At 41.0% G+C, this 24,650-nt stretch overlaps 1 protein-coding gene across 11 annotated transcripts in view; it reads right to left on the bottom strand.

Moving 5' to 3' along the window:
- Positions 1–21,389, bottom strand: part of UBAP2 (ubiquitin associated protein 2) — a 71,932-nt gene extending 50,543 nt beyond the window's left edge. For 2 of the 11 annotated variants that reach the window (XM_039704507.1, XM_039704508.1), the window contains exon 1: positions 20,607–20,754. In XM_039704507.1, the coding sequence (XP_039560441.1) occupies positions 20,607–20,733 (127 nt within the window). In that variant the 5' untranslated portion in view covers positions 20,734–20,754. Of the gene's footprint in view, positions 1–20,606; positions 20,758–20,897; positions 21,142–21,302 lie in introns of those variants that run through there. The other 9 variants (XM_039704504.1, XM_039704505.1, XM_039704509.1 and 6 more) reach the window with 7 other exon arrangements.
- Positions 21,390–24,650: the final 3,261 nt, after the last annotated feature.

Below are 24,650 nucleotides of genomic sequence, written 5' to 3'. Positions count from 1 at the left end.
TCTCAGCTTTCACTCTTACTTGTTCTCTAGTATTAAAAATTACCTTGAAACAAGACATTATACCCCCTGTTTGTACAGCATTTAGCACAGGACTAATCCATGAGCATGGTTTATAGCAGCTATGGTAACTGGTAACAGATCTTTCAAATGGTTAGAATGGTCATGTTCAGCTGCCTGGTTTCTGTCCCCATAAGGCTAGAAAGTAAAACTGCAAATTTTTTGAAGTAAGGACAACTTGCAAGAGCTGTACCTGGGCAGAAGGAGATGTGCAAACAAACAGCAAAGTGCTTCTACTGCAGTCCCATTATATGAGCAGGCCGCAAGCACAAAACTTGCCAGGGCAACAGCTGCCTAGCACTGAGCTCAGCACACAATAACACAGAATTACATAATAAGCTCAATTAGAAGGGACCCATCAGGATCATCTAGTGCAATTCCTGGCCCAGCACAGGACAATTCCCAAAAGTCACACCACGGGTCCGAGACTATTGTCCAAACACTTCTTGTGCTCTGTCAGGCGCTGTGACCACTTTCCTGGAGAGCCTGTTCCAGTGCCCAACCACCCCCTGGGTGAAGAACTTCTCTGTAATACCCAAAGAAAAGCACCCATGACACAACTCCAGGCTATTCCCTCAGGTCACTGGTCACCACACAGACATAAGTGTCTGCCTCTCCTACCTCCTCCTCCCCTTAACAAGGAAGTTGTGGACTGCTATGAGGCCTCCCCTCAGTCTCCTCTTTCTTCAGGAAGATAAGCACACTGCAATCCCATGGACTGGGACCTGTTCAACACCCAACTGAATCACTGGCAGTCACAAGTAATGCGCATTCAACAATTAAAGATGCAATAAGATGCTTCAGTTGAAATACCAATTCATGATGCTCTGGAGCCGCACCTACAAAGGTCAAAGGTTAATTGTCAAAAGGACAATTAACTACATTATCACCTAAATCTCTTCCTGACTTTAGAAACACATTCTTGTTGGTCAAAATTGAAACCTGACATTGAATTTATTTATGTACTAGCTAAAGTATTCAATAGTGCTTCTAATATCTGAGAGGAAAGTATATTTCCATAAGAAATACACTTGATCAGAAACTGACTGCAGTCATAAGCTGAATTGGAATATTGTGTTTCTACAACTTTTTGAATGCCCTGAGCAAAGCAAATCTATCTCACAGCCCCTTAAAGTAGTCTAAGTGCATTGTGTTCTAAGGCTCGGAACACGTAGACCTTCAGAGCATTGTGTCTGACAAAAAGGCCAGATACAGCCAAAAGAAAAAGTTACCTGAGCTACTGACACCATGTTCTATGGAATGCAGCAAGATATAAAGAAGATGTGGAGAGGCTCTGGGCAGCAAATTCAATGTTTATCACTGACAATCTCCTCATGGCCATTCACTGATACGTTAAAGACATATGGACATTTTCAGTTGAGTCTGCAGTGGTATTACTCTAGCTGTTTGTGTTAAAATCTTCTTTATAAGCTTCGCTGACTGGACTGACAACATCCAAAAATTTCAATTTATATAGACTAATAATGACCCTTGAGTTAGCTTTTTGTTTTGTTGGGATTTTTTAGTGTTTCTTTTTCCAAGGATCAGACTGCTTATCACAATTCAAACTCGCACAATGAGCAATGCAAAAATCCCTGAATACAGCACACAAGAGAGCACTAGCTTCTCTGAAAGTTATAGTTTCATATATGGTTGTTCTGAATCAGCCCACTGTGCCTTAAGATTTGTTGAGAAAATGTAACTCCATTGGGTCTCAATTTGTTCATAATTTCTGAATTAACATCATATTTATTATGGTACCTATGAATTTTGATATTTCTGTCAGTGCAATTTCCCCCAATACCACCAAAGCCACTGAAAATATGGTGATTCATATTTTACACAGGACAGCAGGACACATTAAAAAATTTTGTTTTCATAGCACATGCTGAACTACACCCTACATTTTGGCAGCCAGGCAATCTATGGTTCCTCAAGCAGATTGTGTCTCTTCTCCTTTTCCTAGCATGTGTCTGTCCCACTACTGCTTAAGCCGTATTTGTTCTTCAGGATGAAAGGATACTTCAAGGAAAAAGGAACGCACACAAATGGCTGAAACACTTCTGGGAGACAACATAGCACAAAAAGATCAGGCTGCTGTGGGAACAGAGCTCAAACAACCTGAACAGCTTAATGGGGTTTTTAAAAGAGATCTTCATCCTCCTGATTGTGTGGTACATGAGCAGCACAATTTGGCAGGTTAGAACCAGAAAAAAAAAAAGGCCAGCAAAGGTACAGGCAGCAGTATGGACTTGTACTTGCTTCAGGCAAGTGTGGAGCCCCACACTCAGTTTGACAGTCCCCAACAAGCCAACAAGGACATGCTGTAATCCATCAGATACAATCTAGTCTTCTTAAAAGCACAACTGGCAGCCTGATAAAAAGAGAACTTTCAAAATACTGTTATTTTACTTCCTCTTAAGTTGGTTCCCACTGTCTACTGCCAGTGTCCAGACAGGAGATGGAGGGCCACGCTCCACCCCAGACACTGCACTGAGCAGAGACACATGGCTGAGGCTTCACACCCAAACACACCTACTGAGAGTAAGAAGCAACAGGCAGCAGGGAGCCACTGCCTCCAAATTATCACAGTGACAACTGTTTTGAGCATAAGTAAGATATTATTAATTAATTACATGGGGCTGAACAAGAACATTTCCTTGGTCACAAAGCAGCTTCTTATTCTCTCCAACTCCTCATATTCATCAAGTCTGTTTGGCAGGCTGCTGTCACAGTAATGAGCAGAATATCACAAACTGATGAACTTAATTTTAACTGTAGATAATATGAGGAAATATGATCTGAGATTGGGAGGAAGAAAACTCTTAATTAAAAACTGTTTAGTAAAGATTTAAAAGTTATTCAGGCAAGCAGATGCTTCAGTTTCCATGTCAGCATCTGGTGCAGTGCCAAAGTCCCCCACCAGCAGTTAATACCTGACCTTGCAGACACTGCAATTCTAATAAGCAACCAAAACAGCTGTATTTGAAGAAACATATAAAATATTAAATGAAACTAGTACTAGTTTCATCACTTTCTATACATTAGTACAGAGCACTAGTGAAAAAAAAGGAGAAAGTATTAAAAAGAGAGGGCTTCCCAAAATTCTTGTGTAAAAAAGTGTCTGTATTCTCTTATGACAATGAAGATACACAAGATTCCTGTAACCTTTGTTTCTTTTTTCACTGATGTAACCTAGTACCCACAGATCAAGGTTGTCTTTACTAATTTAAAAACAAACAAAAACCAAAACCCAAACAAAACTAAAATTTAAAAATGCCTTTATCATTAGTTATGACTTCATTTAAAAAAAAATTCCAATAAAAATGGAAAGCAACAGAAGAATCTATGATGAAAACCATCCCAACTCTCAGTCCTTTGTTTTAGTTTTCTCTCTGTACAGCATGTTTTAGTCCAAGGACCTGCACTACAACTGCAGCTCTAGTAATGTGTAACAGCAAGGATTATTCTAGCTTACAAAAGCAGTAACAATATATTATCATTTAACCCTTCCTAAAACTACCAAATTCCCCTCCTCCAAAGTCTTCATCCCTTGTCTTATCCAACACATTTAGTTGTGCTTCCGTTTTGGATTTTAGAAGGAAAAGAGAAAGGCAAATAATCCAAGATTAACTGAAGAAATAACAATACAAATAGCAGGTTTTAAAAGCTATTATGATGTTTTCTTTGATCTGTTGTTCCATCTTCCTTCAGCAAGAGCTCTAAGCCTCTTAGACTTAGAAATCAGAAAACCTAGGAATACAGAGAACAAAAGTTGATTTGACATGGTTGCAAGCCCCCAGGATACAGGAAATCTATTACTTAACTTCCAGGAACAGACACAGCAATAGCAACAGCAATAGCAACTGACTTTCAAGATTCCTCCAGAAGTCAAATATTCACTTCCATCAGCTGAAAAAAAAACTGCAGTTTCAATTCCTTTCCTGAGGCAGTCTCAAGTTACATTCTTGATTCCTGGACAAGGAGCTGTGACAAACCATGGAAAGACTTCTGTGAACACCTTAAAAATGTGATTGCTTTTTTGTATTCAAAATACAAAGCTACCAGTCAAAGATTTCTCACAGTGACAGGGTTGGGAAAAGGCTGCAGGACACTGCCTCAGGAGGGCATAATGACTGTACATGTACAGTGAGCTCAGATTTTACTGCTCCAGCTGTAGAATTTTATGAGCAGGAAGAAAAAGAACAGTGGAAAAAATTATGTCTGCAAAGCATCGATGTAATGCATTTCCCTCGAGTGCTGTTGTCCAAAGCATCTCACCATCTTTATTGCTGATTGAAACAGGAAGAGTTTGCAGGAGTCAGATGTTCCTCAGGAACCATGCTGATGACTCAGGGTCTGTATTGCCCCAAGCAACTACACTGAACGTGAGTTTATGGATCCTGGGAGAACTCATGTCTCATCTTACAGTCTTCTATGGCAAATAGGAAAAATATTGACCCGCATCACTGGCAGAACACCAAAGGAGAGAGAAGCTGTACTATCTGCATGCTTTTGTGTTTTACCAAGGAAAGAGTATTGCTGGGGACAGTCTGAATACCGGCACAAATACAAACTAATACATAAACAAGTCGTGTTAACAAACTGTAACCAATAACCAAGTGACTACTCTTACCCACTTTTTGAAAACCCTCCAAGTTGTTACTTGAAACAATTATCCTGCTAGGCAAATCTATAATTAGCTAAGAACACATTCCCATCTGCAAAAACCAAAAATTTCTCTTTAATACCAGAAAAAAAAATATTTGAAGCATTAGAACTCCTAATCATGTGCCATGCAAAATAAGACAAAGAAATACACAAATAGGTCTTACAAATAACAGACAGCACTTGCTAGAAGTTTCAGAAGAGCAAGTGCTCCTCCTCAAAAAACTGGAGTTAGGCAAAAGCTGGTCACATATTGAGAGCCCAAAAGCATGATGTGGACAAGGGACTGAACATGGCAAATTTTCCAATAGTAGAGCATGTTTCAACCATGGAAGTTAGGTATTATAATTAACATTTTCTTTTTAAATCCTCTCAGAGTATTTATTTTTTTCCTATTGTCCAGTGTGTCTGACTGAGAGATGTGCTTCACATTTCAGTATATACTGGTGACTCTTCTAGTTTTAATCAAAAATCTGCCAGCTACACTCAATAGACATCCTGTAGACTTGTCCTCATTATTTATTTAAAAATATTGGAGCTTCTGAGGCAACATGTATCCTTATTCCTACAGAAATTTCTGAAGGAAGAAAGGCAACTTTACTGGTATTTACCAGAAAAAAAAAGTAAGACAATCAATCACACCAAAATCAGAGAAGTCTGACTGACTTCCACCTAGGACTTTACCTTTCACACAGCCAAGTCAATCTCCAGACTTGTAAAAAACTGGGTAGCAAAACTTACCCAGCTCCCCTGCTGTCTGTATGCACCTGAGTGACTCTGGACAATCAAAGGCAGTGAATGCCCTAAAACATTCAGAGCACTTGACCTTATGTTTCAGATGTCAGTATCTACAAGGAATCAAGTTCTGCTCCCTGAACTAGTAAGTCCCATGTTCGCAAGGACCTGTAAAATGCACTAGTTACCAAGAGTTATGAGTAACTGTGCTGAAATTTCAAGGAACAGAAAGACACAGACAAACAGCACATTGTTTTCTAAGCACCATACTCCGGGCTATCAGAACTAGATAACAGAGATTAGACCACAACTGTTGCCATGAAACAAACAACCAAAAAAACCCAAAACTAAATAAAAGCAAACAAAAAAAACAAAAAAAAAAAAACACACCAAAAAACCAAACACACAAAAAAAACCCACCTACCCAAACAAAAAACGAAAAACCAACCAAACAAAAAAAACCCCACACACACACACACAAAAAAGAAAAAAAAACCACACAAAACCACAAACCTTAAAAAAAAAAAAAAATCCCCACAACATCCAAAATACCCCCAAACCTACCATACCAAAACAGAACAAAACAAAAAAAGGCTGCACTGGCCCAAATAAAAATGAAATATATAGGAAACAGGAATTCTCTTTGACAACCAGCCATCATGGGGATCCCCTGAGGAAGAGGCAACAGCAAGTTCACTTTTCAAGTACATTTGTCTGCTAAGAACTATTTCAAGGAAAGTTTTGGCCTGTCCAAATATTCTAAGACCTGAAAGGAAAAATAGAGGTTCCTGCCATCTTTGACTGAAGATCATTTCTTGCCTCTGTCAGAGAAAAGACTTTCTTACGTGAAATTTCTCTAACAGCAGCCAAGGTAGAAGACATAACATTCTCATCACTGACCACACAGCATGCTGCCCTGAATTGTCAACTCCATCAGTATCTCAGGTCAGGGAGTATACACAAGGGCTCAGGTGGTGCTTGCACACCCACTAACATAATAACTTCCTCTTGTGACAGAAGGAAAGGTACCTCAGGAGATAAAAGAAAATACTAGCCAAGTCAATACATGGTACACTTGCTGTTCATTCCATGACTGCTACACTAGCTCCAACTGAATCATTCACTGCATTAACCAGGAGAATTGGAAAAAAACATTAACTAGTATTTAGAAAAAAAAAAAAAAAAGTTTATTGTAGCCAGGGGAAAAAAAACTAACTAGCAGTCTTTTCAGAGTTGAAAATCATTATCGTCTGCAACCAGAACCAACACAGCCCTCCTGAAGTCTCTCTAACAAGTAAAGGATGGCTGAACACATTCAAGGTAAAAAAAAAACATGGCTGGACTGGAGTTTTAGTTCCCATTTGGGATCTGGCTGTATATTCACTTGAAGTTCAATCCATACTTGGGCAGAACCCAAACAGTTTGTTCCATTAAAATCAAGTACCAGCTCACATCTAATACCACACAACTGTGAGCAATCACCAGAAATGGCATGCCTGCTCCCCCACTCCTTAACCACAAAATATTGCTCCTTTCCTTCAATCAGGCTAATGATCCTGCAGCTGCAGAGGGAGTGGGTTCAGTAAGCTCACCCAGGAGCAAACTAAAACCTCTAAAACAAAACAATCAGTCAGTGCAACAAGCATATCCAGTGGAAAACTATCTGGCTATACAACTGCTGAATCTGACAGGAGAGACAGGGATCAAGTTCATGACGAAAGGGAGAACTTGCTTTTTAGTAGACAGGCATCATTACAGCACAGGTAGAAATGTATTTTGTTCTTCTGGGCTCCAGTAGAGCATGACTTGATCCTGGTCAAGCCCACTGCGTGCAATCAAAAAAATTAGAAATAATTCCCTATAGGCATTTTAAAAACAAAACAAAAAAGAAAAACAAACCTCAGAGCAGAGTTTTGAAGTAAGGTATATATTTGAATATATAATTATCTTGCAGGAAAAGAGGCTTCTATCACATTTACTGAGGAACACTTTATGTTCAACCTCTTAAGACCTGTTAGCATCCAGTTAGTAACTTGCAGTGAAGAGCATGGTTAAGATTTGGAGGTGCTTCTGTCCAAAGAAGAGGAGGTATAATCAACATCAGAACAGCTACACTAACACAGCTTATGTTAACCTAAAATACAGTCTTTTCCTCCAGCTACAGAAGTGTACGTTTACATTCAGCTTCAGGCATTAAAATAGATTCAAACTAGTTCAAAACAACTTATTCACCCATAACCATCTTTAATGATTTTGTATGCACAACCAAATATTCAATACTTTTGCCAGTCATCTATGGATTTCACTTTTAGAGGAATAACACAATTAAACATCCACCCATTCCCTATTAAAAGCCACACCTTGACAAGGTTTGTTTACTCTGCCAGCTCATTAAACGTCACAGCATCCCCTCTGAGGGGGAAAGGAGGAAATCCAGACAAGCCTATTGAGGAAAATAGAGCTGAGTGACTTGGAAGTTCTTTGAATGGCTCTCTCCACTAAAAGAATCACAAGGCAAAGCCTCTTCAGACTGCAGTAATTTCCAAAGCTTTCCAGCCTGAGATGAATCCTGGGATCAGCAAAAAGCCCAGGTGGGCTCAGGGCATACCCATATACATGCAGGTGGGAAAACAGCTGCAGAGTACCAATTATACAAGATACAGATGTTCTCTTCAAAGAATACACAAAAGGACGTAAGAACTCGGGCCACACTCTCGTTAAGCCATCAATACTACAACACAAAAAAAATACTTAAGTGGCCAAAGCATCTCAGATAAGATTGAATACACTACTGGAGCTGCAAAGGGTTGATGACCTTCCTATACTAACTGTGACTGATTTGTCTCAAAACCACTGTTCCCTGCCCTTCTTGTGACAATGTCAGCAGGACACTTCCAGAACAGTTAAAGCTTGAGCTGTCAGCAAACACACCACTCAGGCTTCCATCAATTTGTCAATACTATCAACTGTAAGATACAACACTTAAAAACCAAAAAAAATTTCAATGGATCACCCCCACTTATCTCTACCATTATAATGAACAGCTACTGCATACTCACAAGATGAGTAAGGCATGCAACCACAAAGAAGAAAAAAAAAAAAGGGCTGTTAAATAACAAGTGAAAACTTTTAAACCAACTTACTGGGAAAGCTAATCCAGAATAAGCTGTTTCAGAAAATTAAAAAAGAAAAAACAGAGCAGGGAAGAACAAGTACTGGAACAGCTGGCTTTGGCTTTCAAATGCTAGAAATGCATACTTCAGTTACCTGCTCTGATGTAACAGCCCATACCTGATCAGCTTCTAAAATTAGTTGTTATTTCCACAGGAAAACAATTCAAGTAGTAAGATTCAAGTAGAAACCCAAGCACTCCAAATGACACCAAGAACCAGGTAACACCTGGCAGCACAATACTCAGCAGGGGGAATTCTCTTGGAACAGTTTGCTCAGACAGGAAGCAGCGCTGCACATCGGACATCTCGCTGCCAGATCACGAACACACTCCTTGCCTGCACTTTCCCTGCCTCCCCCAGCGTCATCAAACCACTCGCTCCTGGAACAGCTTCCAAAGGAATTCTTTGAATAGAAACAGATACAAGCAAGAGGACTAAAAATAGCCAAGCAAGAGCACAGACATTGTCACACTTGCAGAAACACACTCAACTGCATCCAAAAAAAAAGGCCCCTATTTAATTCACACTAGAATTGACAATAAGGGACAAAGTAGAAAGTGCCACCACAGAAGTTTTTGGAGGGCAGGATTAATTTAGACTTATGCCACTCATCAGATCACATTGCAACACACACACAAAAAAATAAGCAATGCTGAAATTACAAGCCACAAGTGATATAGAAGGAAATGCACTCTGTAATTAGTAATGCTGTACCTATAAAATGTGATAGCAGGTTTCTGATTTTAGCTTCAGTTCTGGTAGCAGCACCAAACAGCTCAGTATCCTACCTGTACAGAGCCCAACCCTTGAACTAGACACCAAGGGAAGACCAGCAGCACAAACCACTCCTTGTGATACATTCTTATACTCAAAAGACCAAAGAAAGCTAGGAGTCTTGCAGAAAACCACTTTTAAATAAAGCAAAATATTCCACATCTACCTGTATTTTTTCTCCCAGATTATGATACTTCTCAAGACTAATCTTAGGCAGGAATATCCACCGAAACAAAAAAAGCTTTTATTTCCAGCTGTTTTTTTGTTTTTGCAGTGACATACATTGTCTGAATTTAAAGTTTCAGAAGGATGAAAAGAAATAATAATTTGCAAGGCAGTGTTAACCATTTCCTTTCTTCACAATCACTGTACACCACATCTTAATGAAAACTATCAGCGATTTGGCTCAGTTTAGCATTTCTACGTTAAACACTGTGAGAAGTGAGTGAAATCATTTTACAAACTTACTGTCAGGTGCTCAAAAACAACTTAAAAAGCACCAAGAACTAAAAGCGATCAAAGATCTCTTCCATTTCTCTGTCACCTCTGGATTGCTCTTTCTACAGTCACAACTATTGTTACCTGCTTTAAAAAAGCAGGTTTGACAAGCTTCCTCTGATACTACTCCTCATGGTAACTTGCTTCAGTCAGAAACCATGGGTTTACCTCAAGCTTTCCCACCTGATTTTGAGTATTATTTTCCTCACAACCACAGCTTCTCAATTTGATGTCATGTGTAAATTCAGTGCTTTAATCAGTCTAGAACTCAAGTCAGGTCAGGTCTATCTCATTTGCACCAAAATGATACCAAACTTTCGAAAAAGAGGAAGGATTAATTATCTTTACAACCTAAAACTTGCTAGAAAGGAGCAGGCAAATAAAATTGAATTCTCTATGCAGAATGCAATCCAACACCACAAATACAATCATCCAGGCTGTTCTCACCCTTGAAATTAAATCAAAATTAAATTCATCTCTCACTTCTTCGTTTCTTAAATTTTCTGAGGAAGATATCAAAGAAACAAGGTGCTCCCATAAAGCATCAAACTGCCTACAGTTTTACTGTATTTAATTCAGTATTTACTTTCTCTCTAAACGTAAATGGGGTGGAGAATGACCTGTATGCTTTTTCTAAGACCCATGGCCGCTGTTCCAGCTCCACCTGTACCTTCATCTGCTAATCTGGTGTGACTTAAATGTTATTTGTGTTTGTTGTCTCCAGTAGGAAGCTGTCATTCTCCTCTGCCACTTCTTTCCAAGCCAAACCAGCTCACAATAAAATTCACCCAAGGGCAAGAATAATACTGTCTTTTTAAGTTCACAAAATCTGAACAAGTATATAACGTTTTTCTTCAAAACTCCTTTTCTATTGTTAAGCCATTAAAAAAAATTCCTTTTCATATTAATGTATTCCCTTATCTTCATCATGTTAATGTTCCTTCTAACATATTTTTGTAGTCTGAGTTAGTTGAGTACGGCATAGGAATGAATCACAGTCCCTGTTCCACACAGGTACAACACATTTATGTACAGTACAAGGCAATATTAAAATGCCTAAGTAGAAAATGTGTTTTCTAAAACATTCCAAGAAGATAGTAGTGACCCGTCCATTTTACCACTGAAAGTCTGAAAGACCAAGCACTTTCCTGCAAGATGAAGTTACTCACTTCTGAAACAAAATGGACTTGTACTTTATGCCCAGCTCCTGAAACAGCTTATTTATTCTAACTGTACACCTCACCATCAGTACACATATGAATTCTGAGACTGCACCTGGAATACACATTGTGCTAACCGCAGTGTTCAACTCTAGCAACAGCATTAAAATATCACAGGTACCAGCTACAGAGAGAACACTGCACCTATAAAAACTTCACTAAACAAATGCTTTGACAACAACAATCTTGAAAACCATTTCAGAAGACGTGTTGTAAACGTCAGTTTTCTCCAAGCAAACAAGAAAGCTGTATGTACACAGAAATCAAGCAAAGGATGAGCAAGGAATAAGCAAGACAAGATATTACAAGTTCTAAAAATTGCATTACCAACTTAAGTAACAACTTTTTTAATACAGTAATAATTTTCAGTCATTTACAGAGCCTTGTTCAAAAATTCTAGCACAGCATGGGGCTGCTAAGCACACTTGCTGAAATAGCCAAGATGACACTGTAAATAAATTCAGAAACCAATAGTGGGCAAGTTTAAAATGCAGAACAGTATTGTGCCTTAAATGTCTTCTCAATTTAACACAAGACTATTTTTCAAATTCAATAAGTATACTATCCAAAATATGGCTTTTTGAAAACTAGTAAGAACCTGAATCAGTAGAATAAAGTAAAAATAAAAATTTAAAAGGAAGAATGTAACACACTTCTTCTGATCAAGGAAAAAGCACAAGAGACAGCAATCACCCAAAACTGCAATCAGCAAAAGGTAAATGCTAAAAACCCGCTCATTGTCTCACATTCAGAACAGTGCAATTTGCCATTCTGCAGGGCTTTAGGGTAGGTTTTTTGAAAGTATACAAGCCTCATCTAAGTAGATACTGTCCTTTTGGTTCCTCCAGTTTTTGACGTCTAATATTAGAAAAACCATACTTACCAACCCTGTTGCTATGCTCTAAAACTCTAAGGAAAAAGGCATTAGAATGACCTTAGTTTGATATTCAAAAGAACACTGCCCTGAACTGAGTTTTTGAGATTTGTTGGAAGATACGGTGAGCTTGCAGCTACATCATAGGATTTTCTGCACAGGATCAAATACAAGAGACTGATAGAATGGGATAAAACAACTCTCAATACACTGCATTTAAATATTATAGAGTACACATACAACTGCTGAAAACAGCAACTTAAAAGAACAGAATTTTTATGTCCACTTATTATGAAAGTCCATTTGAAGAGTTGTAAATATTTCCAAGTAAAACATTTTGCACTTTTTTTAGATTTTATTTTGCCAAAAAAAAGAAGAAAGGGAAGGAAAAAGTATGTTTAAATGAATTATCTTACTCTAAGAGCCAGAGACATAACTTCCCTTAACACCATTCTAAAATCTCAAATCTTGTATAAAGAACAAATAAAACCCAGAAAATTCCTAGCACACACAGCACCAAGAGTAAGACCTTCCATATATGAGATTATGTTAGACTTTCATATATATTCTAATATGCAAGTACATTTGAGAATACAAACCTTTGACTGATTTATCAGTTCCTAACAAAATGAAATGAGGAATAAAACAGAGATCAAGGAATGCAACAACATTAAGGGAGAAGAAAAACTAGGCCAAAACCTGGTGAATCAAAAAAAAAAAAAATCAACCTTACAAATTGATGTGAACACACTAAAGACTGTTGTTTTACTTCAGAGGTAACTGAAATTAAATAAACATTTATCTGGAATTCACTTGTCAGCAAACATTTTGCCATGACTGAAATTCAAGTTGTTGAACCATTAGAAGTACACGGATGTCAAACTACACTACAAACAAGTATTTAGCTGCACTCTTCTAGAGCTTTAGCAAGATATCCAATTGTGTACAAGAATTGAAAGTGTAAGTTCCAGACATATAGTGTTTTGGTTAGCTTTAAGTCTCTGGGAGCTGTGATGATTTGAATTTAACACAACTGGAAAACTTTCCCTTCATCGTCTTCAAGATGAACTTTTGGGGAGCTTTTTTCTTTTAACCTCATCTGAACCTTAACAGGCAATCTAATATTTTAATTATTTTTTTTTAAGTTAAACAGAGGGCATATTTCCACTTTTTCCTTAAATTAGAAATTTGGCTGATTTTAAATAAATAAATAAATAACTTTTGAAAAAGAGATATAAAGAACACATATTATAGGACAGTATTTCAACAAGCTTTGATATATTCCTGAAACTTAATCCTTGGGAGGTCACTTCTTCGACGTACACGAAGTACTCAAAGAACTAAACATACCACTTCCTCCCAGCTGGTCCCTGGGATTTCAGGAAAGCAGAGCCCCACACCTCTCCAGCCATAAACACCATACCAGTATAAAATACAATAGGGTTATAATGCCCAAACATGCACTTAGATAAAGCAGCCTAGTGAGAAGCTCCATTTTCAGGCTTTACCATCTTTCCAGATTAATGCTTTTAGGTTTTAATTATAACAAAATCAATAAAGCTCATATATACATTTTAGCAAAGTTTAGCACAATGTTTGATCTATGTTTACTAAGGTTACTGGTAGAGAACCTGAGAAGCGTAAAGTTGAGATTTTTCAGGAAATATAAGAGGTAGTAACGTTCTTATTTTATTCAACAGAACGACTAAGTGAATCTACCAAGAGAATTAACTTTCCTCAGAATTACTGAGTGCCAGAAGAGATAGCTTATCCCCTTCAACATTTCTGTTCTAGAAAAGAAAAAAAAATATTATCTTAAAAAACATTTTCAGTCTTTCCAGCATATCTAAGTTCATATATAAGCTTAAAATATATAGTTCATATATAAGCTTCTGGGGGATACAGCAAGTTGTCAGTGCTACACTACACACAGCCATAAATGCAGAACAAAAACACATTTGTAGGAATACCAAAAGTAAGACGCAAAACAACCTCACAGCTTTGCAGTCAGCATTACTAGAGGCACATCCACTACACACTAACAGAGCAACACCGTTTCAAAGGACTGAAACATAGTCTCAGTGTCAAATAATTCACCAGGCAGATTTAACAGCCAAATGGGATGCTGAGAACAGAGACCGCTTTCTCTCCCCCAAGTACTCCACCGGGGCTGATCATTCCTGGCATTATTTCATTACTCACTTTCAGTGCAGTTCATCAAAGCAGGAATTTTGTTTGTTTGTTAAGACACACCTAAGGTTCCCCAGCATTACTGATTCTGCTTATATGAACCAGGCTCCAAATAATTTGAACAAATAAATCAAAGTAGAAACCCATCATACCAAGATCAAGAATACCAAACTCTTCCCCCTTTTTCCCCCACCCCAAACCTGTCTTGTAACTAGCCCCAAGCCATATCCTCCTCCTGCTCCTCCACAAGCAACTCGCTCTGTCCTTCTCCCTTTACACACTGCACTAAAACCTGTCTGTCAAGTCAAAGAAAGTACCACCAAAAGTCCACGTTAACAACTGATCCTAACTTTTCTTCAGTACTGTGGAGCAACTGGAAAAGGAGGAAGTTATATGTCAGCTTTTCAATCAGGGTCCATCAATAAAGGGGACCTATGGCCATAAAAACAGTTCCTGGCAGCTCACCACTCCTAAACAAAGTCCCAAGAAGGAAAATGAGGCTGACTCCAGTTATTCAACTCTTTCATTTGTTTCCCCTATATTCCGTTCCAGTTCCTAACAGCTACCTGTTTTTTTGGTGGGTGGAAAGGCCTTCAGTTACCACAGTCTGGCTCAAATGTTCAACATCACCTTGTTTTCACGTGAAAAGCAAGATGCCTCCCTCAATATGCTTTTGTGTTCAATTTTACTAAAGTGGTAAAATTAGCTGAAATGGGATGGTTCTGCAGTTTCTTGCATTATGTTCTATCATATTTTATAGTGGGCGAGTCATTTCATAACTAATGAAACACTTGAACATCTTCTCTTGATCTGTCATTGTAATGGATTTGTTTATTGGGAACAATATGAAAGTTATACACATTCTTGCTTCGCTCACTCTCATGGTGAAAGTTCTCAAAAGCACCCCCCAGCAATCCACAGAATCAGCAAGGGAGCAAAGTCATCCAAATATTTGAGACAGGTTTCCTAGCAGAAACTACACCTCAGTGATGTTTCATCTTGGATGACTGTCCTACAAGAGTCATCCCAGCACTTCCCAGATTCAATAACTCTAACTATGAAAGTAATTTTAACCATCTAACTTTATTTCAACCTTTCTCTACAGTTGTGGGGGTCTTGCAGTCTTTGGGAAAGGTGTCTGGACTTGCACAAGTACAAAAACTAGGCTGGTCCAGTTAACTTCTAATTTTGGACTCACATAGTTCTTCAAAGTGTGGGCTTTAGTCTTATTAAAAGGTACTTCCAAAAATATTTTTGATGTACATAGCTTCAGAAAATGGACAGTTCAATATGTAGTAAGAACTCAGTCTAACCTCTCCTAAATGATGTATTGTACTTGAAGTCATCATTTGCAATCTGTGCAATTCTTAGACAGAATAAAAAAGACCTGGGCAATTTTATCGCTATCAGACAATCAAGTGTTCAACCTGTTTCTTCCCTCACAGACTGCTGAATGATTGTTTTCTATTCAGCTAGAACCAGGACAGTCAATTAGTCCTCATTTGCAAGCACAGAAATTATTCAAATTTGAAATATGCCTCTTACTGCATTTTCACAGTACTTTCTCTAAACCCACCCATTTCTCAACCAACCAAGAATCATTAATTACTGTGAATACCACACCACCCATAATAATTCAATGCTTAATCCACCTCTCTCTCAAAGGCTAGTAAGGACATAAATAAACTGAGTTTGCCTGAAGAACTACAGATGTGACTATGCCAAGCAGCTGAACCCAGAGAAAAAAGCCTGTGAGGGATGTGGTGCCTCACCAATATGTCCAAGTACCTGAAGGAAAGGCACACAGCCAGGCTGTTTTCAGCGTGCCCAGGGACAGGACCAGAGCCAAAGGGCTGAAACACAAGAGGCTCCCTGTGAACAGCAGGGAACCCTTTTGTGCCTCGAGGGCAACCAAGCACTGGCACAGCACAGGTTGCCCAGTGAGGTGGCGGAGTCTCCACTGGAGATATTGAAAACACATTCAGACACAGTCCAGGGCAACCTGCTGTAAATGGTGCTGCTTGAGCAAGGGGAGACTACAACACCTCCGCAAGTCCCTGTCAGCCTAGGCCAGCCCATAATGAAGTGAAGTAAAAAGGCAAGAAAATCCTTTAACAGAAAAGCTGTTATCAAAAGCACCCCACAAGCTTCATTAGAGACAATTCTTAAGCTCTAATATTTCTGCTCCAACAGTAGTATAGAGAAAATCAAGAGAATCTTCAATTAAATCAGGTAGGCTAGAAGTAACTGGGACAAAATCCAGAAACATACACTACTACACCAAATGGTAAACAACAAAAACTGGAGTTGAAATTAGTTTCATACTTGCAGTCATAACAGAGAACTATTCAAAAAGGTAATAACCATCTTTTTCTAAGATGCAAAGAAGAGTTCCTGGGCATTGCTGCTAATCTGGAGATCAAGAAACAGCAAAGAAACCAAACAGGTTGAAAATATGTACCAGAAAGTGTTTTCTCAAATACTTAGGATAAAACAAACACTTTTATGTACTTATGAACTTAACTTCACCAACCTCATAAGTCTATTCCAATCTTTCTCTAAAACAAATTTCAGACAGCTACCCCTTGGCACTTCACCCATGTTCAAACCATGCAGAAATTCATTCAGTGGCTAATAAAAGAAAGTGAAGCACAAGACCAGGAAGTGCAGTACTGCTCCCCCTCATCACACTTAGTCACCCGAAGTTAACATCACTAACTTAGGTCTCCCTTATGTCAGTCTCAAAAATGGATCACAAGTCAGTGATCTCCAGAATGTGTGACTGAAAGCTGAAATAAAAGCACACATCCATCCCTTGGGGCACAACCCATCAAATGCATAGACCAGAGTTTCTTGAATACAACATACTATGTACAGCTCAACAGTAGTGCAAGGTTTGGCACCCAGATTCCTTTCAGATTCCTGTTGCTGAAACTGTGTGTAAGACAACTTAAGATTTTGAAAATCAAAGAAAAGCAGAGAAAAAATAAATCAGCAATAGCTTTCAAATTGGAAAAAACATAGATAATGAAATAGTACAAAGCCAAGTACTAAGGACAAAATAGCCACAATTCAGTTAACATTTAAAAACAAACTGGAACAGGAAGCAAAAATGTTTCTGAAGCCATATGCTTCATTCCATATCACTATACATTCACCACCCTCAAACCACTAAACAAAACAAATGGAGTAGAATGTGTTTTCCTTCCTCAAAAGCAATCTAAATACAGTCTCTAAAGTATCATCATACTTCCAGAAACACTATTTTAGTAGTACGAAACACAAATGAAATGTTCTAGATTAAACCAATGCCAGATGCAACAAAAATGCATAAAGACTTCCTCTCTCTATAGCTAACCATTAAAAATGTTTAGGAGCATGGTCATAACTAGTGAATTCAAATCCTACACCTTCAAGCACAGGGTGGCCTAAAAGACTGAGGTAAGCATTTTTCTCCCCACAATGAAACAGTTTTTAAAAGTACAACCTGGTGATTCAAATCTGGAGGTTAACAAAGTATTTGTATTTTCTTCATTTAATTGTAGATTCACACACTGAATGATTCTGCAACACCAGTTCCATTGAACATGCATCTTCTACAGCAGAAAATTGTATTCCCTGTATGATATTGCAGAAAAACAAAACCATAGAGTTCACCATCGGAATATTACTTCAGGCAAACCTTAAGTCTCAAGAAAGATCAAAGATCTCTCAACATGGGAAACATTTCATTGTTTTTAATGCAAAATGCTACACTCAGCCAGGTTAAGGAGTCCTCCAAGCTCACCTGTTGGAATACTGATTTAAGATGCCTGGGAAGAGAGTGGGAAAAAAAAAAAAAAAAAAGCTTGACAATTTCACCTTCAAAAGAAGCCACAATATTGTGGAGGTTCCACAAAGAAAGCTGGACAAAAAGAAATAGAATTTCAATAGCTTTGAGAATAGAAACAACTCCATCCAAGGGAGCTGCACTAAGTTGTTCACACAACCTATTTTACAGGTTTTACTATCTAAAGAGAACTTAAGTAAAACAATATGCTCAGCAAAATATTTATGATGTAGTAAAAGCAGGCTGAGCAAGCCATGAGATCTCAGGCATCAGACCATACCACCTTTAAACTGCCTGTCTTTAGTCCCTGTTTACTCCCTGAAGCACTGAGAAGTAATGGGGAGAGAAAGGCTGAGGGTACCACACCTGTGGAAGGAACAGCCCTGCAGGAGCCCCAGGCGGATGGGGAGTTCCAACAGACTCCCAGCGCAGATGGCCAAAATCAAAGAGTGTGGACTTTCATGTTAGAGCAAAACAGACAAACCCTTTGTACAGTTTTTGTAAAATATGAACCTGAAGTAATTGCAAAGGAGGCATTTCACAACCTTTCATCCCAACTCTCACTTTAATGAATGTAACCTGTTTAGGGAAGTTATATTAAAAACAGTGCAAGTCCAAACTAGGTCTTCTCTGAAAAGCACAGAGGACCCAATGGGCTACAAGTAAACAGACTGTATGAGAAATAAACCTAAAATTCACCAAAAGCTGTAGCAGAATAACATCGCAGTGCATATCAATTGTAATTCCTCCAGCACCTTCCATTCCATAATTCTGAAGTATACAAATACAACACAGTTTCTCTAATCTGTATTTTACCAAGGGGACGAGTCACTTGGCTTCTCCTTCAGCAAGCCCACACAAGGCTGTTGCAAAGCACTGAACTCGGTGTACAGAGTCCTGCCCCTGTGCTTCAACCAAATAAGAAATGAAGACAAATAAAAAGATTCGTAACAGGTCTGAAATTTTACTCCTAGTCTTTCATGAAGCTCCTATTCTAAGTACCGGTACTAAATGTGACTGAAACTGCATGTAAGCATTACTACTAATAGTAAGACTCTCAGTGATGATTATTAATAGAGCATTAACAGTACATGACACATACACCTTTTAAGCACTGCTCACCAGCACGTTACTCTGCTATGACCAATATCAATAGGACAACACCAGCAACAAACATAAAGCATAAATGCCAAAAAATGGCATTTTACAAGGAAACAATCACCTAAAATAAAAGTTCATGGAAGAAATATAGAGCATCAACAATCTACTTGTAGGTTCTAGAACAGCAGCTTCAAAAAAAATGGAAGAACCAAACAAACAAAAAAAAGTTTAAAACTAACAGCTTCTGGTAACAGACAAGACTATTTTGTTGGTTTCCCTCTAGCTTCCTTAGATCTTAGTGGTGAGGCTGTAGCTTCCATGTCCCCTCAAACAAGCAAACCTTTCTGTAAGTCATGGCACCAGGAGCTTTATGGAGAATGGGCCAAAACAACTGAAACAGTCTAAATTTCAGTAATATCATGATTTTTTTACTACAGACAGTTTTCAAAATCAACACTCTGATAAAAGTACGAATAGTAGTAGAACAGAGCTTGTCCAATTCCCACTCATGCCCACCTCCAAGATTACCAAGATTATTGAGGTCATAAAAACAGAAGCCAGCTCATTTCCAGGAGTCACAAAACATCATTAAACCTGCAAAGTGATTTAGCCTTGCCTGCTTTCAAGTTACCTAGTGTAAGGTTAAAAATAAATTCTTTAAAGAAGTTAGGTCAAACCACTGCAGGGAGATTGGGTCCAGGTATAAATACTGAGTCAGCCAGGTAGGAATCCAAACCCAGATTCCACTAGAGAACGTGATACAACCAAGGGAATTTCTAAAAGGGCCTGGTAAATATTAAAAAAGCAAAAGCCAGGATGCTGAGCTGCTGCCATTTTTTGTGAAGGGCTCTGTTTCAATAGCAAGCACTGCTCCCCCTCCCTTCCCTTCCCTCACATCCAGCTCCAATTTCTCTACTTGGAAAAAACCAGCTGCTCTCAGGCCAGGACAGCCCCTCCACTTCCCTTCCATAGCTTTTCTTCACAGAGCTCCATAGTTTCTGCTACGGAGAAAAATCCCTGAGTATCTGCTCCACAAGACACCCTGCTCCTCTGAACACAACCAGGGGTGCCCATCCACACTCCTGGTGCTAACACACTTCCAAGAGAGAAGCTTCAAACCAGTCCACCCTGCTCCCAGGTGGCATCCAACAGCACTGCAGACATTCCAGCACAAGCTTTTAAACCTATTCCACATCAGAGAGTTCAGACCCTTGTCTTTAGACTCAAACACGCACCAGGTCCTTCCTACATCCAGCTTCTTGCACAGGAATCCCTACTAGTTCACTTCCCCGCTGCAATTTTCTTCAACAGCAGGAGAAATTGCAGAAGAGGGTTTTGTTGTTTTTAAAGGCAACATAAGTCAGCCCTGCCGTGACACCCAATTCCATGCAACCACACACAGCCGATGGCAAGGAAGGACTAAATTGGAGGAGGCTAACAGAGGGAACGGTTCATTCACTGCCATGTCCTCAAGTAACCCACTGTACCTGCTGATACGTTATTGTCCGTAGGTGTGACCCCCCCACCACCAGCCAGGGAATACCCGGGAAGGGGATGAGCAACGACAACATGGAAGTAAAGCCCTGAAAAAGTCATAGATCGATACTTCATCATCCACTTGCTCACTTCTCGAGCTTCCACCTCCCCTCTGGCCTGACTCCTGCCGCCAGCCCCGCTCCTCCAGCTGGTCCCGCTTTCCTCTCATGCCCCCGAGCCGGAGGGAGACCAGCACCTCCAACCCCCTCCCGCGGCTGTCAGCGGGAGCAGACAGAACCCACCTCTCCCGGGGCCAAGCGGGCGCCCCCTCCCCAGCCAGGTGGGCGCTGCCCGCGCCCGCGGCCCTGCTGAGCGGGAGGGGAGGGGGGCGGGGGGGACGGCGATCTAGGCCAGGGAGAAGCTTCCCCGGGGCGGCCGCCACGGAAAGTAGGGCAAAGCCGCGTCCCCCCGCAACCCGTCGGCGGGCGGGCCGGGGCTGGGCGGCCCGGGAGGACGCCGACCGTCCCCGCGGAGCGGGGTACCGCCGGGCGGACAAAGCGGGGCCGGGCCCGCGGGGCGACCGTCACGTGACCTCCGCCTTCCTCCTCCTCCTCCACGCGCGCGCGGGGCCGTTTTCCCTCCCCACGTGACGCGACGCGCTCGCGCGCGGCCTCGCGGCCCCGCCCCCCCGCGCGCCCCTCGCGCACCCGCCCGCGCGCGCCCATCCACCGGCGCCTTCTTCCGCCTCTGCCTCCCGGTGACCACGTGAGCGGCGCGCGCCGGGGGGGTAAGGCCCGCCCCTTCCTTTCGCCTTCACGTGACCGGGCGCCCGCCCCTCCCTCGGCGCGCGCGGGGCGGGGTTCCCTCACTTCCCCGGGGGCGCGTGAGGGAACCCCCGCACCCAGTGAGGGATCCCTCCTGGAGCCGTGTCAGGGACCCCCGCGCCCCGCTGAGGGATCTCCCTCAGGGCCGTGTCAGTGACCCCCTGAGGGACCCCAGTAAAGGACACCCAGAGGTCCCCCCGGGAGGGGCCGTGGGAATTAATCCACGAGTTCTTGAGGAACGCCTCGAGAGACTCGATGAGAGCCCATGTGAAGATTCCGCTGAGGAACCCTCTCAGGAACCGTGTGAGGGACCCTGTGAGGGACACCGCGTGAGGGACCCCCGGAGAAGCCCCTCTGAGGGATACCATGACATGGCCCAGTGAGTGACCTGGGTGGATTAGGAGCAGGGCATTTCTGCATTTACATTAATGTAAACGTCTCCTTCTTTTGAGAGCATGGACACAGGGAGGCACCCTGTTGACACGGAGAACTCCAGGACAAAAGATAGCCTCACTACAGGAGGAGATAGTCAAGTACAGTGTGGTGGGGATTAATGGAGAATAAGGAGGGGTTGGCACAGCAGAATTGTGTTGGAGAACTTGGTATAACTTCTGGCAGTCTAAACTCAACGATGACAGGACAGGTGGCAAGAAAGGATAGTCAATAAAACCTGACTCCTGAGATGAGTTTTGGGTTGTGAGTCAGGAGGAGGGGAAAAAAAAAAAAACAACCAAAAAAAAACACAAACAAAACCAAAAACATTTCTTCCATTTAGGCTTTTTCCTGCTGTGTATTTTTTCCATTGTGTACAGCACCTCTGGTTGCTGAGAATGCAGTGGTCCTTACCCTTTGGGCATCATTGAAGCCCTGGCATATTAAAGCCAGGCTTACTTACCCTGTGTGGAAGTTGGTCTTTGGTGCTGAGCAGGCAGGGCTGGTGAAGGTGGTGTGCAGACTGTTCAGCCCCTGGTGCCACCAGTGATGATGTCCCATGGTCCTTGACCTTTGCTGTGGTCTGATATCCTTTACTGCTCATCCTCTGTCCCCTAAGCCCATGTTCTCCATGTAAGTAGAGAGGGCGTGAAATCTGATTTTACCTTAAACAATATATAAAAATTAATCTGTGTTTTTCGTGCTTCTGCCTTCTGTGCATAGAGTAGATAGATCTAGTCAGTCTGCATCCTTGACACTTACTGCATAGATGGGCAGGAGCTGCAACAGATTCTACTGCTGAGGAGCTGCAAGGTCTGCCTGTTCTTGTTTTTTCTCAGTAAGATAGAGGGTCCTTTGAACTAAACTGAAATTCAGACCAAATAGTACACAGGTATTGTTGATTTTCTTGATGCAGCTGTTGATATTCTGTTTTATTACGATAGCAGGGGAACAATTAATTACAGCTGTAAACAAAGTTTCACAAGCTTTGTGACAAACATGTCTGCAGCTCCATAATCTGTGGATTTAATCACTATTGTTAGCAGTCTTCCATCATGGCTTGGCAATCCTTTGATAATCAAGATGGAAATTTGGTGTGCAGCACAAAACAACAAAGGCTAAGAGCTCTTGGGATGCTGTTGTCAGATGGTGTAGTGCCAGCTGGAATGTGTCTCTGAAAATCACACAGAACCCAGCCCAAGAGCATTTGGAATGGGAGAAAACTGAGCAGGGATACCATAACCAAAGTGATGTAGACACTTGCTGCTGTACATGGAGAAAATATAAATGAGAAAATGGGATACTGCACTGACAAAGCTTCCAGAGGAGAGCTAAAGGAATAAACTGGTAGAGGCTTGGGAACAAAGACCTGCACTCCAAATATTGATCAGGAGGAATTTCTTCACTGAAAGGTAGTGAAGCATTTGGATGGACTGCCCAGGGAGGTGGTAGGAGTGTTCAAGGAATGACTGGACGTGATACTTAGGGCTGTGTTCTAATTGCCAAGTTGCTGGTCAGTCACAGGACTCACTTTCAGGTGTCTTTTCTGCCCTAAATGATCCTGTGATTCATATATCAGACTTGAAGAGAAGACCCTGCACTAAACACTGCGGAGGTTTGACCAGGCATAGCAGGCAAGTTCTGCCTACTCCCTGTGTCAGGATTCTTATCTGCTGTTACAAGGATTTGCAACCTCTTCAGTTTTCCAGCCAGTAAATAACAGTCTGGTGCAGGTGCAAATCCAGATAGGCTATTTCAGCCTACTGCAGGATTGTTTTTCTCAGTCCCTTTCTGCAGATTTCTGAAATAGGCTGCAGTTCACATACCACAGGCTGGACACCACTGTTCTGGTGCTTTGGCATTCTCCTTCCCTACTGCATTTGTGAATGGGGAAAACTGCTTGTGTTCACAATATCACCCTGTTCCTAATTCAGGAATCTCTTCTACTTTTGTGTTGCAGTAAAACCATCTCTTCTTGACAAGCTCAGGCAGTACAATCTTCCCTGTTGCTAATGCTCTCTTCCACTTTCCACACTAGCAACCCTTTCCCCTCAGGCTAATTGGACAATTGGTCTGACTGAGCTGAAGTTCAGAGCAGTTTTTTTGCTATTTATTCGGAAGTTTTTATTTTCTTTGTACCCTGGGTTTTTTTTTCTTTTTTTTTACATCACTTCGTGTAATAAAATATTACTCTTTGCTGCAAACTGGTCTCACAGCCCTGACCCTGATGACATCTCTTCAACAGCACTACCTTTTTCCGAAATATATTGCACTAGCCTCAGAAAGTCAACAAAATCCAGGTCCACAAGCTCTGCAAGGGAGAGGCTCAGTATAAAGAACCCACTCTTGACTTTGAGCTTTGAGTTGAGTTTGCAGGGAGTCTGTGTAGAAGCCCAGAATATAATGGGGCTAATCTCAAACACTGATAGCCAGGTGCCTGTGGAGCCAAACAAGGATTGTTGGTACTAGCAGCCAGGGATCGTTAGCAATAACACCCTGGGAAAATGAACAGGATGTGGCTGGAGAAGGAGGAACATGGAGATAGAGCTGCACTTTTCTGGGACAAACATCCTTATCCTGGCCCCTGGAGGTTAGCACAACACAGCGCAAGTGTAGGAGTGAGGTGAAGAAGCAGGCATGTAGGAGGATATGGAGACCACCAAATACCCTGAAGCCTCCAACCCATTTCCACGGTAACTAAATTACACAGAAGGGGAGAAACTTACCTCCAGTGCAGGGAAACATATCTAGAAAAGGGTACCCCCACAAAGCCCAGGACCCTGTGTGTGCACCCCTGGA

The sequence above is a fragment of the Passer montanus genome, unplaced genomic scaffold (assembly GCF_014805655.1).
Source record: "Passer montanus isolate IOZ18808 unplaced genomic scaffold, ASM1480565v1 scaffold176, whole genome shotgun sequence".
Lineage (NCBI taxonomy): Eukaryota > Metazoa > Chordata > Aves > Passeriformes > Passeridae > Passer > Passer montanus.
This window is presented reverse-complemented; position numbering and strand designations above follow the sequence as displayed.